We start from the raw sequence: 14,148 nt of genomic DNA on the forward strand, positions 1-14,148 counted from the left end.
TTAGATATATTATATCCATTCCTATGAGTTTCACCGTGAAATGGGGCAGAGAGAAGTAGGATATCATTGCTTTTGAACTGCGATCTGGGCTGATTGACGGGTGTAGAGTGCAAGTGATGGTCCCTCCGGACCATTATCCACTGAGCTCTTTGCGGGAGACCTTGTCGCAACACACGGGGTTGCCCCCTCACTCGTTTAAACTCGTTCATTCGGGTGCTGTAATGAAAGATGATAATGCCCCAAGTACGCCACAGATCATTTTATGGAGCAAGGGAAATGAACTAACTGTTTCGTACCCCCAAAGTCACTGCCTATGGTATAAGACCCGGCAGTGTTGTCGCGTTGGTCGGTGGCGATTCCGTTCCCCCTCGGTCTCCATACACACACGCACCTGCCCCTGCCCCTACAACCACAGCACATCCACCAGCTCCCGCACCGGCTCCGGCTTCAAATCATTCACCTGTGAATTCCAGTATGCCTCCTCCACCAGCACCCACTCAGCCAATAACACCGAGCGAGTCTCCGGCACCAGTCAACAGCCAGGAGGCTGCCACTATTACAAAATTCAGTCAGAGTGGAATTCATGTAGGTCTCAATTATCAACCAGTTTGAGTACATTAATTAATCTCATGAATTACGATCCAGTCCGTTCCAAACTTCTTCCAGAAGTTCAGTCTTTCTTGCAGGTTTTGGCGGCTCCTCGTCAGGAGAGGCCATCGCCCGAGGAACTCAAACAGAATCACAAGAAATTTGGTGCGCTACCATGTTGCTTTCTAATACACCTGATTATTGATATATCTTTTAAATTGGTCACTTTAAGCTGAGTTATTACTTCAGGCCCTATTAAATTCGATGCGTTCCAGCCCGAAGGGAATGGAGCAAGGCGAGGGAAGTGCGAAAAGGCGCCGTGAAAGAGGTACAGAGCGTGCTCGATAAACTAGACGGGATGTGGGAGGAAGCCAAGGTTTCGGGGCGTTGAGATCTGGGTGTAGGGGACACGAATACACGATCGGCTCGAGATCAAGATCCATTCGACCAGAATTGGTTTGTTACTGTATGTTATTGATGTAGGATTAATTTGGGACCGCTTGCGTCTTGCTTTGCTGGAATTTCTTGTCTTGTTTATTGGTGTATAAATTAGAAAGGCTGTGGCTGTGCCAAAATTCATCTCAAAATTCACCTCGATTGGCCTGACCTCTGCCCACTTGTTCTGAATGCATCTGAACAGTTACTGAACGGGATAACAGCACAGACAAATTAGACAAACTAATAAAAGTGATACTCTTTGAATTATGGATGGACTAGTTCTAAATCTCGCTGGGCCAAGCACCGGTGCACCTGCACGCAAAGTGGTAAACAAAAAAGGAGGGAGATGGACGGACAGGTGTGTGTACTGAATCATGTTGGTGCTAATTATTCAAACGAAAACCGGATAGAGTCAAGGCCAAGAACTTTCAGAAGCGAATTGAGAAACGAAGAGGCAAGGCGGCCGAGCCCCAATCCCAGCATGCAACTGTTCCTAAGGCGGCTACATCCACATCCAAGGTCGACAAACCTGCCCCCAAGAAGCCTCGAAATTCAACAGGAGAGACACCAGCAAAATCGAACCCCAAGCCTGCTGCTCCTTCACAAGCACCACGCACCCAAATCATCTCTTCCCTATTCTCATACAACCCCAAAATCGAACCAGCTCCTCAGCCCATACCCGGTCCATCCAAGCCTATCGGAAAACCTAGCAATGCGCCACTCACGGACTCATCCACGTTTGAAGGCCTGGGTCTCGACCCCCTCATTACCGCGCACATACAGACCAAATTGGGAATCTCGAAACCGACGTTGGTGCAACGGGCCTCCCTCACCGCTCTCACTCACCAATCAGCCACAACGGACCGAGACGCATTTATTCAGTCACAAACCGGTTCCGGAAAGACGCTCGCATTCTTATTGCCGATTATTCAAGACCTCTTGCCCCTCAGCTCTCTCTCGTACATTGACCGCTCGATCGGAACGTTGGCGATAATCATCGCCCCACTCGCGAACTTGCTAAACAGATATCGGATGTACTCGAGCAGTTGCTCACGATGCGCCTGCGTCCGAGAACAGGGGATGCCGAAGCAGATCAAGACGCTGGCCCACGGCTGACAAGGTGGCTAGTGTCAGGATTATTGACTGGTGGAGCAACCCGCGCACACGAAAAAGCTCGCTTAAGAAAAGGTGTGCCGATACTGGTGTCCACACCCGGTCGGCTGCTCGATCACTTGCAAAACACCGAGTCATTCAATGTGTCCAAATGTCGATGGCTGGTTCTCGACGAAGCAGATAGATTGATGGAGCTTGGTTTCGAAGAGACACTCGTCGGGATTCTAAAAGCTCTAGATTCGAGACGAAGATGACAGAAATGGCGGTTAAGGAGGGAATTCTGGGAAGGGAAGTGGGTGGATGGGATTGGGAACGACGAAGAAGGACAATCTTGTGTTCCGCGACAATCAGAGAGGACGTTCAAAAACTTGCTGGGATGGCTCTACAACAACCTATTGTGATCAAGGCTACTTCCAACGATTTGACTGCATCCACACCCGCCACAAAAGAGGAAACAGCGCAGCGGATAAATTCACCCCTCCATCACAACTGTCCCAGAAATATGTCGTGGTACCTCTAAAACAGCGCTTGGTTGCGCTCATTTCGTTGCTGCGGATGTTACTCGCCAAGGGACGAGCAGGTGCGAGGATCATCGTGTTTATGAGCTGCACGGATTCGGTTGATTTTCATTGGAGACTGTTGGGAGAAGCAAGTATGGACAATAGCGATAGCGAACACGAAACCTCCGAGAGTAAAGACAAGGAAGAAGACGAGGGAGAGCCGATCGCCGTAAAATCATCTCTCCTGCCTAATACTTCAGTATACAGGCTCCACGGTTCACTTCCCCTTCCACACGTCTCGCATCACTCAACGCGTTCTCTGGGAAAAACAAGGGCAAGACTCAAGTACCATCAACGGAGAGTGGATCTTGTTTGTACTTCTGTCGCCTCGCGTGGGCTTGACTTGCCGCTCGTCCGTGCGGTCGTTCAATATGACTTGCCAACCGAAGGGGGTGCAACCGAGTACGTACACAGAGTCGGAAGAACCGCGCGAGCTGGAAAAGGTGGAGAGGCATGGGCGATCGTTGGCCCAAGCGAGACGGAGTGGGTGGGGTGGGTCGAGAAGCATATGGAGCAGACAGATAAAGGGGAGGGATCAAAGCAATTGGTACAAGTGGGGGTCGAGGACGTTTTGAAAGATGGGTTTGGAGGAAGGGGGAGAGAGTACGAAGATCGTGCTACTGAGGTTCAACTTGTTTTTGAGCGATGGATTTTGAAGCAAGATAAGGTATGTCTTGAAATAATTTGTGTATAAAAATCCGGTCTCTTACCGCATATAAATGAACAGAACGCTTCCCTTGCGCGAAAAGCATTCCAATCTCATATGCGTGCATATGCGACGCATCCAGCGGACGAAAAGCATATGTTCCATGTTCGGAACCTTCATTTAGGACATTTAGCCAAAGCGTTTGGTTTACGGATGCTCCTGGTGCTGTTTCCAAGCCTAACACAAAATCTAAATCCGCCTCCAAAGTAAAGTCCAAATCCAAGGCCGAATCGGGGCCAAGTCCAAGCGAAAACGAGGCACGACTCGTCGGACGACGAAGATGAGGCAGAAACTGAAGTCAGGATGAGAAAGCCGTTCGTGCGCAAGGCAGGATGTCTAAAAGGGGGGCGTACTCGTTGCAAGTGGTGCATCAGAGTTCCAAGTTACGGGCAGAGATTACCTAGAAAAGCTTGTAGGAAAGAAATGAAGGTGAAAGCTAGTATTACGGACGACTATCTAGGTATACAGTGAATAGTAATTACACGATACCGGTCTACAGAACTATTTCCTGAGAGGGTCGGGCGTAAGCGACCGACTGGGCCCTCTACTCGAACCCATCAAATCAAACTCAATCTCCTCGTTCGGAGTATAAGGACGGATACGAGCAGAAGCATCACCTGCTTGTTCCTTTTTAATTGCCTCCCACTCAACTCTGAAAAACACCCAAACCCAACGACGAGTAACTTCCAGTGCTTCCATTAAAAATACGCTCGATTCTAGTTCTTCAACTGTATCTAGATGAGTAGATAACTTGAGCGACCAAGTGAAGCGTAGGAAGAGGTTGAGGAAGATGACAAGGTAATAGACCAATGAGTCTCGGAAAAGAAGGTTGTCTCGGAGACCAAATGGGTAGGGTGCTCTTTCTCGCATGATACCATCGGCATCGGAATACGTAGACCCTGGAGCGGATAATCCAGCGGATGAGTTTGTACGGGAGAGTAAAATTAAGGAGGAGATGACCGGCCAGATCGTGGGGGCCGGAGGAGTGGTGACCTTGGAGGCATTGCGGCGTGTTGAGCAGGCCATGTCGATGGCTTGAGCAAGGTGAGGCCCCAATCATTTGTAACGTCCCACCAGAAGGAATAGACTGAGTTTACTACAACAGCCAGTAACCTTTACAAAGCGTTTAAGATAATCATACCAAGAAAGGAGTAAAACACCCTCACCACAGCTTGAAAACCTTATTATCAAAGTAGCCCGAACTGGATATCTCTCCCTCGGGCTTGGCATCCAGCGGGCCGGTCGGCGACGTACGCTGGGCGAGCGACAAGAAAATAACGGGGAACGCAGTTGCGTATTTTATCGCGTTGGCGAGTGCCCGCCCTGATTTACGTTGGGAGCCTATGTATTCCATCATACATTGTCGAAATCGGATAGCGTAAGGAAGGCTGAAAGGTATAAGTATTAGAACACCGCATAGAAAAAATATATACTCACGCCATCATAATTGGTACTAATGACTCGGAGATGCCGCCCACTGTCTTTGCGCGCAGGAGTGTCCCCTTGGGAAGTATCATACATACGGATATCCAGACATCCGCAATGACTTTGGCAAATGAAGTAAATACATCTGCCAATATAACATCTGAAAAATAGACTGGATCAGAAGAAGGCGAAGAGAGACACCTCCACAAGGACCTGCAAGAATACTAAGAAACGAAATGGGTCGCACGACTATACAAACATACCTCAGAAATCTCATGCGTTCTCGCTTCATCAACACATCCAAGGGACATAGGAGCCCGACGACAATTCCTGCACCCGTAAGTGCTGGGAGTATTTTGTACATGTCCATGGCCTCTCCATCTCCAGCCGTGATAAGGCGAAAGTAGAGCCAACCAAATCCTACCCATGTGCCGTACACCATAAAAAGTTTATAAACAGACTTGTAGAGAGTAACAGCCTCGAGCGATGAGAGATCATACGGAAGCTGTGGTTGGCGTGCTGTGGGTAGTGGTGTAGGTGGACTGGAGGACTGGACTTTGTCGCGTCGAAGATCCAGAACCCAGATAGTGTCAATACCCAGAACATGTAACACATGCAGGTTTGCTGCCCAAAAGAATATCCCGAGACCTGTATCATATTAAATAAGCATGTTTATTTGTGGATGGTTGACACTCACCGACAAGAAGGAAAACGCGATATGGCAGCGGGAATGAAGAGTGGAAAACCGGAAGGTCAACGTGGAAAGGAGCGTCCTCGGGATTGTTCATTGTGCGCTAGTGTCCACACTGTGAATAATATTTCCATTTCGTATGTCTTATACTTACAGATCAGTGAAGCATATCCTGTATTCTACGAGTCAAAGTGCGGTCGAACAACGAACAAATAGAGTTCTAGAGCAACGTATCCATCGCACAGCCACGCGCTTAGGATCAAACCTATAATTACCTGCATATGTTCGAGTGATCGAGCGTACCCAGCGAACATGGATCTCTAAAGGGGATTTATACACGCATATACATTATAGTTTCAACTCAAGTGACATGTTTGTTTCATTGAACTTATAGTATGCGTAAAGTAACGAATTCAAATCCGTGAGATAAACCTCCAACAAGATAATAGCATTACATCCCCCCACCCCCCACCCCCGACTGAAACACTGTAGTAACCTCAAATAAGTACCAGAAGGACCTCAAGGTTCGAGCACCTACCATAATCTGCTCGGGTTCCGACCGCTCCTTCCCCAGTTGCGGACATGTGAGAGATGGTAGAGCACGATATTCGCACACCCTGTAGTGGGGCAAAGATAGAAGCAACGCAAGTCAATACCAAGTAGACAAACGGATATCAAGAAACGTACAACACAACAATCGCCTCTATCATCATCCGAATTAACCACAAACGGCTGGCGAATACAATCAATATCCCAGCCTCGCAAACCCACACTTGAAAAGGGTCTTCCGTCCGCATTGGCATAGTCTCCTATAAATGCTTGTACATGTTCGGCACTAGAGCTAATTCGATGTTTCAAAGCAGAGACAGAACCAGCTCTAGAGCGCCGATTCTCGGAGACACCTTTCTTTGGATTCACGGCTACTATCGAGTTGTGCTCCGTGGGGTGAGTTTCAGGCTTTGCCCCCGACGACGAGGGCGACTTCTTCCAAAATTTGAGTGAAGAGCTCGATTTTTGTTGAATGGAAATACATCCACATGTACTGTAGTGTCCGCCAAAGCGAGACTTCCAGAGGCGAGCGGTTTCGTCGAACGAGGCGGCTGTATCGCTCATCTTAGTTACTTTGAACGAGAAAAGAGGAGAAAATATACCCAGCTTCCCCTCCTCAACTTTATCCTCATGACCTACTAGCTTTTCGAAAAGCCTCCAACAATCTTTGCTATACTGTTCTCCACTGAGCATATGTGTATGCCAGCCCAAGTCAATCATCAATGTCGGAACTAATGCTTTACTCGAATTGTGAGCACACAAATCCAAGAAAGAGTGGTAACCCGTGATAGCGTCCGTAACGGAGAAATTGGCAGCCAGAGACAGTATCTGGGAAGTAAATTTCTCTTGACGGAGGGCCGCGCCTATAAGATCGACAGAAACACACGAGTTATGGCGAAAGGCGCGGAAGAGCCTGCTTATACTAAAATCTCCTGTAATCCAGCCCCCATTCCGACTTTATTAAAGCGCCAGGACCCACCTATCACCCATCCAAGCTCTCGTACTCCCCTTCCTCTTAAACCCAGCCTCGATCAATCTTGTGCCTCGTTCAAGTCCCAGTCAAAGTAGCTCCCAAGCGCAATATGAGGAGTCAGCTGCGGGTTTTCGTCTAGGTCATGAATACCTTCTACGCAAAGCTTCGTAAAGTTCGAACCAAGCGACGGAGAGGGCTTATATGTGTGAGGGTTAATAAGTGAGTTTCTGTGAGAGCATGCCATCAGTACTCGCTCGTGCTGAGCAAAGACGTGGGTGCTTCTATGTATGCAAGGATAGGGCTTACACAAAACAAACCTCATTCCCTCTCCTAATTTCACGCCTAACCCTTACAAACTCTTTTACGAATCTCTCCGCTCTCAATTTATCCTTGGTGACAGCTCCACCGCACGCTTGACAATCGATCCTGAACCTCGACTGGGCGTACCCCTTTCCAACGGCCGTTTCGTCTCCTATATCCTCAAGTGTTGGTTCTGTAATCCATGGAATTCGAAGGTCCGGGCTCGCGCACATGGGGCAAGTGAGTAAGACGGTATCCGATACGGTAGTCCATAATGGGAGCTCGAACGGTTCTTGAGTCAATAGTTCCCACTCATCGATTTGTGAGTCTCTAGGCATGTAACGGACCCCTCCTCCATACCTACTCTATAGTCCAGATATCAATCAATAAATCACCCATACTCTTATTTGTGCTCGACACACTCACCATCCTACTTGCGACTCGATCCAACGGAAACCCACCAATAAGTCTCAAGCAAGGATACCGACTCTCACAATCCTCATAGTACCCCACAGGATTCAGCAGGTACGCATGCCAGAGCAACAAGACATCGATAGGCGGGATCTCCTCATTCGTCAGTTCGACCACTTCTCCCCTCTGCCGTTCGATCCGATTCACAACGTTATCAATCCACCGCCCAAACCGGTGGTTGGCTCGAACGAGGTATATCGCCCATTTGATTTCTGGGTCGAGTTCAAGTGGCTCAGATGTTAGAATAGGTTGCGCATTTTCAACGTTGCGTTTGAGAGTCGCAAAGCACTCGAGGACTGAAAGGTGGTTCCGGACGGAAGAAACACTGATCAACGGCGGGGTGTATGATTTCCCGACTTTGAATGTCGTAGGAAGCGGGAGGGCGGGATCTGGTTCGTATGAGGGTGGCTCACGAGCGACAGTTCGCGTCGGAGAGGTCGATTCGTGGTATCCTGGTGGGTGGTGCGCCATGGTGGGCAAGATAGGATTGTACCTGGCGCTTGATGCTAATGGGTCACCCGATTCCGGTTCGGTGTGTTCCACGATTAGAGCACCGCCTATCGGCAAGCGGGACTCGTATGCCTAACTTGGAACATTCGATAGAATGAATGTATCATCTCATAGGTTTACTGTAAGCTTTATTCACAAGAATCCTAATAAGATGACTGTAGGTCTACCCATAATCAGATTGCACAAATAGAAAGGTCTTTCATCTCCGCCAGCACTCCTTCGACCTAAATTAGGTTAGGTCAGACAGAAAATCTAAAAACAACAGTCAAGAAACGCACCTGTGCATCTAGTTGTCCTGCAGCATAGTCATCCCTTACATTCTCAGCAAAGTACCTATGACCAAATTAGCCAATCGCTCAAGATACTAGGCGTTGAACACACCTCTGCACACCACCCAACTTCTCGTACCCTTCCTCGGCAAACTTGCACTGCATCCTAATCATCGCTTCAAAGCTGGGGTCGAAGTACGGGACACGAAGATCAAGCAGCTGGGGAAGCTCAGCAATCAATTGCTCGTTGAGCATGTCAAAAATTTCCTTGGCCTCGTCTAATTCTGCTTGGGCCTAAATCCAAGGTAATCAGTTGATGAGAATGGAGTGAGTGCGGAGTGTGTGGACCTACACGAGGCAACTTGGTAGCATCCTCACTAGGTTTATCAACCAACTTTCGGACTTTGCTTCGCGAAGCATCATAATCGAGCATCTTTCAACACAACCAGTCAATTATGTTCCGTAAACCACATGCCCCGACAGACACACCTTCTTATTCCGTTTGGCGATTCCATCATTTATGATCGGGAAATACGAACACATCTTCCCAACTGGTTCGAAGACCGTTGTTCGGTACGGCGCGTCCTATCTCATGATTAGCACAATGAAAGGTACAAAACTAAAGAAAACATACGAGTTCCCGTGTGACACCAGCATCTAACTCATCCACCGAGCGCTTGTACGCATGTCCAGCCATGGCGCCTTCCGAAGCCTTGTCCGCAGCAGCATAAAACGTATCGATCGTTTCCGCAAGCCGGGTCTGTGCGGCCGTCATCGCTGGGACCGTCCCAACCGTTCAATCCAACGGGATCGACAAAAGCAAGATAGAAAGAGCTACATACCACGCATAGCATCCAAATAGGCCTTACTCTCTTTTTGCAACGCATTCGTCTCTTTCTCAAATCTGGGGAAGAAAAGATGAGGTAATGTGAGCAAAACGAGTCAGTTACTCACGCTTTGTACTTGGCCTCTTCGTCTGCGAATTCTCGATCGACTGTTCGCTCGATTTGCCCAGTCTTTTGCATCAACGTCGTCCCCGCACGATTAAGGTTCTTCTTGAATCTATAGCCAAGTTTAGTAGGCTCGTTGGTGGTGTGGATGAGTTTGTCTGGACGTACCCGGACCTGCAAAGGCATCTCGTCAATATAGCGCTATAAACCAAATAAACAGGACCTACCAACTCATGGTGTATGTCTAATCAAAATCTTTATGGTTTAGTGTGATGGTGGTCTTGCTCGAGGCGTATGTGCGGCGCAGCAGGAGCCGAGACTGGTAAACGGGCCGTGGTGGATTGTGTAACGGCATGACGAGACAGGCACAGCCCCTCATTTGGATTGGATTGCCAATTTACCTTGCAGTTAGCCACCCGATCAACACTCGTACTCCCCGGGCTGAGAACATGAACACGCAGGACCTGATCTATTTTCAACTCCCACAGAAATGTATAAAAAAAAGTAAAAACACATATTCACATAATGCATGTTTCATACAAACAACCCAATACGAGAGTAGCAAGAAACCATCGGGTTACAATCCGATCCTCAAACAGACAGACTTGATATACATCTAACGAAAACGAAGAAAAATCGAAATAAAGAAACCGGGATCATCCAGAGAGGAAGGGAGGTGCAGCGTACGCAGGTAAAGATGACATGATGTAGATTTAAATAGACAACACGAACACAGTGATGAACGAAACGAAAAAAAATATACGAAATATCCGAGAAGTAAGACAACGAATAGATATGCGTGAGGGATAATAACGTGTGCGTGTGAGTGATCATGCGCCAATTCCAAGTACGGCGACACATCCTGCCCAAACCATTTCGACCACCTCGACCCCAACGGGAGTAAGACCAGGGAACCGCTCCGCCTCGCTCTGCCACTCGTACGAAGGCGTGCAGAGGCCCAATCGGTCCAGGCCCTCGGGTACAAATTCGACGCTTGTCCCGGTTCCGTTGCACATCGCAATCACACTCGGAAACGCCCTTCGTTTGCGATCGGCCGCGCTGCGAGAAGAGGACGAGGCGAGGCTGGACGGCGGGAGCGTGCTTGGGTGGCGCAGTCCGGTCGCGACGAGTTCGGAAGCGGTAGCACCCGGGCGACGACGTGGAATGCGGTGCGTCGGCCTTTGGCCCAGCTTGCAGCCGCTGAAATGCTATTGCTCGACCGGCGGTCCAGGTTCCCCCTTGATCGCTTCTTGGATAACCTGGATGCAGGAGCTGGTGTAGGGGCATCGGCCGCTCCGAGAGGAACAAAGTAGACCAAAAGGTACTCTCGTTCGCTCACGGGCACGCCCACGCTCGTGAGCCCGAGTTCTTCATCCTTGTCCTTGGTCGAGGAGCCACGGAATTGCCAAAGCGGGATAGTCATACACAACGCATCTGCTGGAATATCTTCTATGATGCTTGCAGGGGTTTCGTGATGAGCAGGCTTCTCGTCAGGTGTCCGAACAGCCTTGATCGCATGCGGTTGGTTGGGGTCTTTTCCTCCCGGTTTGGGGGGCGTAAGCAACCCTACTGCTCTGAATGCTGAATGCAGTTCACGAATCTGGCGTATTTGTTCTTCTTTGGCGCTCTGGGGCGCCATCATCAACCACGGTGGAGAGAAAGTGGGTTGTGCGTGCGTAGGCGGAGGGCTCTCGCTCCCAAATGCCCGGCGGATGCGTTCCGAAAACGTAATGTGTCGTCGGCCAGCGTGGTCCAGCTCGGCATCGGTGAGCGTATCGAACGCGACTGCATGCGAGGTCTTGGGATGAGTGAGTTCGTCGATGGGGCCGAGCTCGCCGGACGAAGAGTTCATCTCGAACGAGTCTGCGTGCACGGTGTGACCTCTTCGGCGACCTTCGCTTCGCAAAGGAGCTGATGCCACCTTGAGGTGCATGGCCTTGGTTGCGAGCATGATCTTGACGGGAATAGTCGATTGGCTTCCAGCCGGCAAGACGCTCAGCTTCCACATTGGGCGCTTCTCGTCCCGGCAAACACGAATGTCTGCCCGGCGTTCTTGAGGAGTAGTCTGAGACTTGGGAGAGACTTGAGGTTGCAGGGGCTTGATGATCACAGGCTTCGGACCGGCCTCGGTGTGCATGGCCTCTCGGTCCTTGCCAACCCAGCAGGTGCCCACAGGCTCGCACGCCCATACCTCCTCGTCGGGGTCTAGATCGTAATCGTATGCGCGACGGGGCTCCTGCCTAAAGCTCCACTTGTTGCGTCGTCGCGCGTATTCGGTATCCAGCTGTCGGACCATGCTCAAAAACGTGTCCTCGACGTCGAGAGTCTGCATTTCGTGTCCAGAGGCAAAAGGAGCAATGGCCGAGTTGCGGCGACTTTGTTGTTGCTGTTGCTGCTGGTACGAGTCCCAGGACATGGGCAGACCGGCTGTGGTCTGGGCGATACCCTGGCCCGAGGGATTCGCTTGAGGGAACGAGGCCGGGCCAGCAAGGATATAGTCGAGGTCAAATCCAGCAGTCGCGAGCGCTCCCGAAGGCCGGCGCGAAGGAGTATCGGGTAGCGGTTTGTTGGCACTCGTCGTGTCGCGGCTTCCTCTTCGCGGGACCGAATCAGGGATATTGATCGGCAACGAAGGACGTCGTGCTCCATCGTCAATGGCACGCATCTTTGCTCGCTCCATCATACGAATTAGCCCATCATGGTCCTCATCGTCGGCGTCTAGGTCCTGGTCACGCGGGATGGATGTTACCGCAATTTCGGGCCTGGCGACGGTGGAATCGGATGGTATCCATGCGCGGCTATTTCGTCGCTTTCCCGATGCTGCCACGGCTCCATCACGCAGATTGGCCCTGCTCGGACGGCGGGGCGCGCTCTTGGATGGCCGACGGGCAGCAAAGGCTCCGTCGGGGCGCAGGGCGGGGGATAGTGGGTTGTATGCACTCGCGGCGTCGGAGGCGCCGTCGTCCATGTCGAGATCATGGCTGACGGAAGCAGCACCAAAGACAAATGTCTTGAGTTCATCGTACATCTGGGTATCCTCGAGCGTCGAGGAGCGCACCGGGAGTGGGGGCTGGGCACCTGGGCAAGAGAGGCACGGGAAATGCCGACCGGGTGGGCCGTACGTGGCTCTGTCTGGGTCGGGGGCGGACCGGGGCCGGGGTCGGGCTGAGTGGGTGGATCGAGACGGGGGCAGGCCGGGAGAGCGACATGCGTGGGCGCAGGAGAGGAGACGAGGATGGCGGGAGGGGAAAGTGTAGGCGACTGAGGGACCATGTCAATGACCATGCAGCAAGTCGCAGAAATTGGGAATAAATCGGCTCACTTGTACTCGAGTGAAGGACGGGTGGCATCGCCGTCAGCACGGCGGACACGGGGGGCCGAGGGGCGGCGGGCGTACACAGCGGGAGACACGGCGGCTGTGCTGGCAAAGAGCGAGATGGGGGCCGGGGTAGTGGGAGACACACTCGACGCAGGCGAGATCGTCCAGCCCGCTCCAGGCGATGCAGACGGCAGAAACGAGTATACCACCGGCGGCGCAGTCGGGGCCCCAGCCAACGACGAGCGGCGGCGAGCTAGTAGAAGTAAAGTAACAAGCAGGAAAAAGTCAGCAAAAAGGATCACAATCAACGAGATCAGGAGATGAAGCCCCCTCTGTTGCTCTCCCGCCGGCTTGCTCTGTCACGAGGCACCCACGTGGCAAGAACGTGGGCCACGCGGAAAAGACCCTTCTTCCGCCTGCATCCGAGACATCTATCAATCTAGCTCTAAACTTACCCGAATATCCTGAATAGCCAAACTCGGCTTCGTGCTTCAACGCGAGGGCTTGTGGGACGTGTGCCCGTCGTGTTCGTGGGTGCGAGCCCTTGCGAGGCCTCAGTGGCTCGGTGCCCCCCATGGCTGTTGGCAACGGTGCGGCTGGCATCTGCAGCCCAATTCAGTTTCAACTCAGCTCGGCCACACCTCCACCTCGATCTATCCACTCACCACTGATATCCCAATTCGATGACAATATCCACTTGGATCCGCTTGATTTGGCTTTCTTTTACCCTACCTTGGTAACGAAAAGAGGAAAGGCACGGATAGGAAAGGCGCAGGGAGGGAGAGGGGGAGATACTACTGGAGAGCACCATGCATCAGATATGCCTTCAAGATATGGCCTCGGATGAGAGCTCGAAATTCTCACCAAACAAGATCCTTTTGTTACCGTACTCGGCCGCAGGACAAGGTAAGCACAACTTTGATCCACAATTTGACCGGGCCTCCTTTGTTTCTTAGCCGACACTCGCCCGACCCACGATCGCGCTGATCAACTATTTGAACCTATGGAACTGTGACCTCAGGCTGCCGCTCCCCGTCAAAGACGCCCCAACTGTTGCTTATAGCGTCGAACGAATAAAACGTGAACCAAAAAAACGAGTTTTTACAACCTAATCCAGAGTCACATGACCGACGCCATCCTTTTCTCCGCACGATGCCAATGTCCGTGCTCGGAGCCGGCTAACCAAATCAAGCACATATAGACGCTTTGTTAGCATGAGATTCTCCCCCATGCTTTGTGTATCCTGTCTTCGCAATAAATTAATATACCAGAATTCTCCTTTGAAC

The 14,148-nt window shown here is 51.0% G+C and overlaps 7 protein-coding genes across 7 annotated transcripts; 2 read left to right on the plus strand and 5 right to left on the minus strand.

The window, feature by feature from the left end:
- Positions 1-221: 221 nt before the first annotated feature.
- Positions 222-2,659, plus strand: RhiXN_06630 (DEAD/DEAH box helicase; the record flags this gene model as incomplete). The annotated part of the gene is made up of 7 exons (XM_043326446.1): positions 222-243; positions 305-589; positions 646-753; positions 1,306-1,384; positions 1,437-2,060; positions 2,099-2,354; positions 2,384-2,659. 7 exons carry the CDS (start codon positions 222-224, stop codon positions 2,657-2,659), a joined length of 1,650 nt encoding a protein of 549 aa, XP_043181878.1.
- A 35-nt stretch (positions 2,660-2,694) lies between these two features.
- On the plus strand, positions 2,695-3,615 carry RhiXN_06631 (ATP-dependent RNA helicase DDX18; the record flags this gene model as incomplete). The annotated part of the gene is made up of 2 exons (XM_043326447.1): positions 2,695-3,366; positions 3,427-3,615. 2 exons carry the CDS (start codon positions 2,695-2,697, stop codon positions 3,613-3,615), a joined length of 861 nt encoding a protein of 286 aa, XP_043181879.1.
- Positions 3,616-3,906: 291 nt separating this feature from the next.
- Positions 3,907-4,431, minus strand: RhiXN_06632 (ER retention-like protein; the record flags this gene model as incomplete). Its single annotated transcript, XM_043326448.1, has 1 exon — positions 3,907-4,431. One exon carries the CDS (start codon positions 4,429-4,431, stop codon positions 3,907-3,909), a length of 525 nt encoding a protein of 174 aa, XP_043181880.1.
- Positions 4,432-4,567: 136 nt separating this feature from the next.
- Positions 4,568-6,634, minus strand: RhiXN_06633 (ER retention-like protein; the record flags this gene model as incomplete). Its single annotated transcript, XM_043326449.1, has 7 exons — positions 4,568-4,793; positions 4,843-5,043; positions 5,094-5,478; positions 5,528-5,624; positions 5,994-6,007; positions 6,060-6,138; positions 6,209-6,634. The coding sequence occupies 7 exons, from the start codon at positions 6,632-6,634 to the stop codon at positions 4,568-4,570; spliced, it is 1,428 nt and encodes a 475-aa protein (XP_043181881.1).
- Positions 6,635-7,101: 467 nt separating this feature from the next.
- RhiXN_06634 (uncharacterized protein) lies at positions 7,102-8,285 on the minus strand (the record flags this gene model as incomplete). The annotated part of the gene is made up of 3 exons (XM_043326450.1): positions 7,102-7,302; positions 7,361-7,708; positions 7,770-8,285. The coding sequence occupies 3 exons, from the start codon at positions 8,283-8,285 to the stop codon at positions 7,102-7,104; spliced, it is 1,065 nt and encodes a 354-aa protein (XP_043181882.1).
- Positions 8,286-8,497: 212 nt separating this feature from the next.
- On the minus strand, positions 8,498-9,778 carry RhiXN_06635 (BAR adaptor protein; the record flags this gene model as incomplete). Its single annotated transcript, XM_043326451.1, has 10 exons — positions 8,498-8,548; positions 8,603-8,657; positions 8,706-8,887; positions 8,946-9,026; positions 9,083-9,178; positions 9,228-9,370; positions 9,436-9,497; positions 9,548-9,655; positions 9,712-9,717; positions 9,771-9,778. 10 exons carry the CDS (start codon positions 9,776-9,778, stop codon positions 8,498-8,500), a joined length of 792 nt encoding a protein of 263 aa, XP_043181883.1.
- A 595-nt stretch (positions 9,779-10,373) lies between these two features.
- On the minus strand, positions 10,374-13,438 carry RhiXN_06636 (uncharacterized protein; the record flags this gene model as incomplete). The annotated part of the gene is made up of 5 exons (XM_043326452.1): positions 10,374-10,517; positions 10,571-12,613; positions 12,666-12,804; positions 12,866-13,115; positions 13,318-13,438. The coding sequence occupies 5 exons, from the start codon at positions 13,436-13,438 to the stop codon at positions 10,374-10,376; spliced, it is 2,697 nt and encodes an 898-aa protein (XP_043181884.1).
- Between the last annotated feature and the right edge of the window lie 710 nt (positions 13,439-14,148).

This window comes from Rhizoctonia solani, chromosome 7, assembly GCF_016906535.1.
Source record: "Rhizoctonia solani chromosome 7, complete sequence".
Lineage (NCBI taxonomy): Eukaryota > Fungi > Basidiomycota > Agaricomycetes > Cantharellales > Ceratobasidiaceae > Rhizoctonia > Rhizoctonia solani.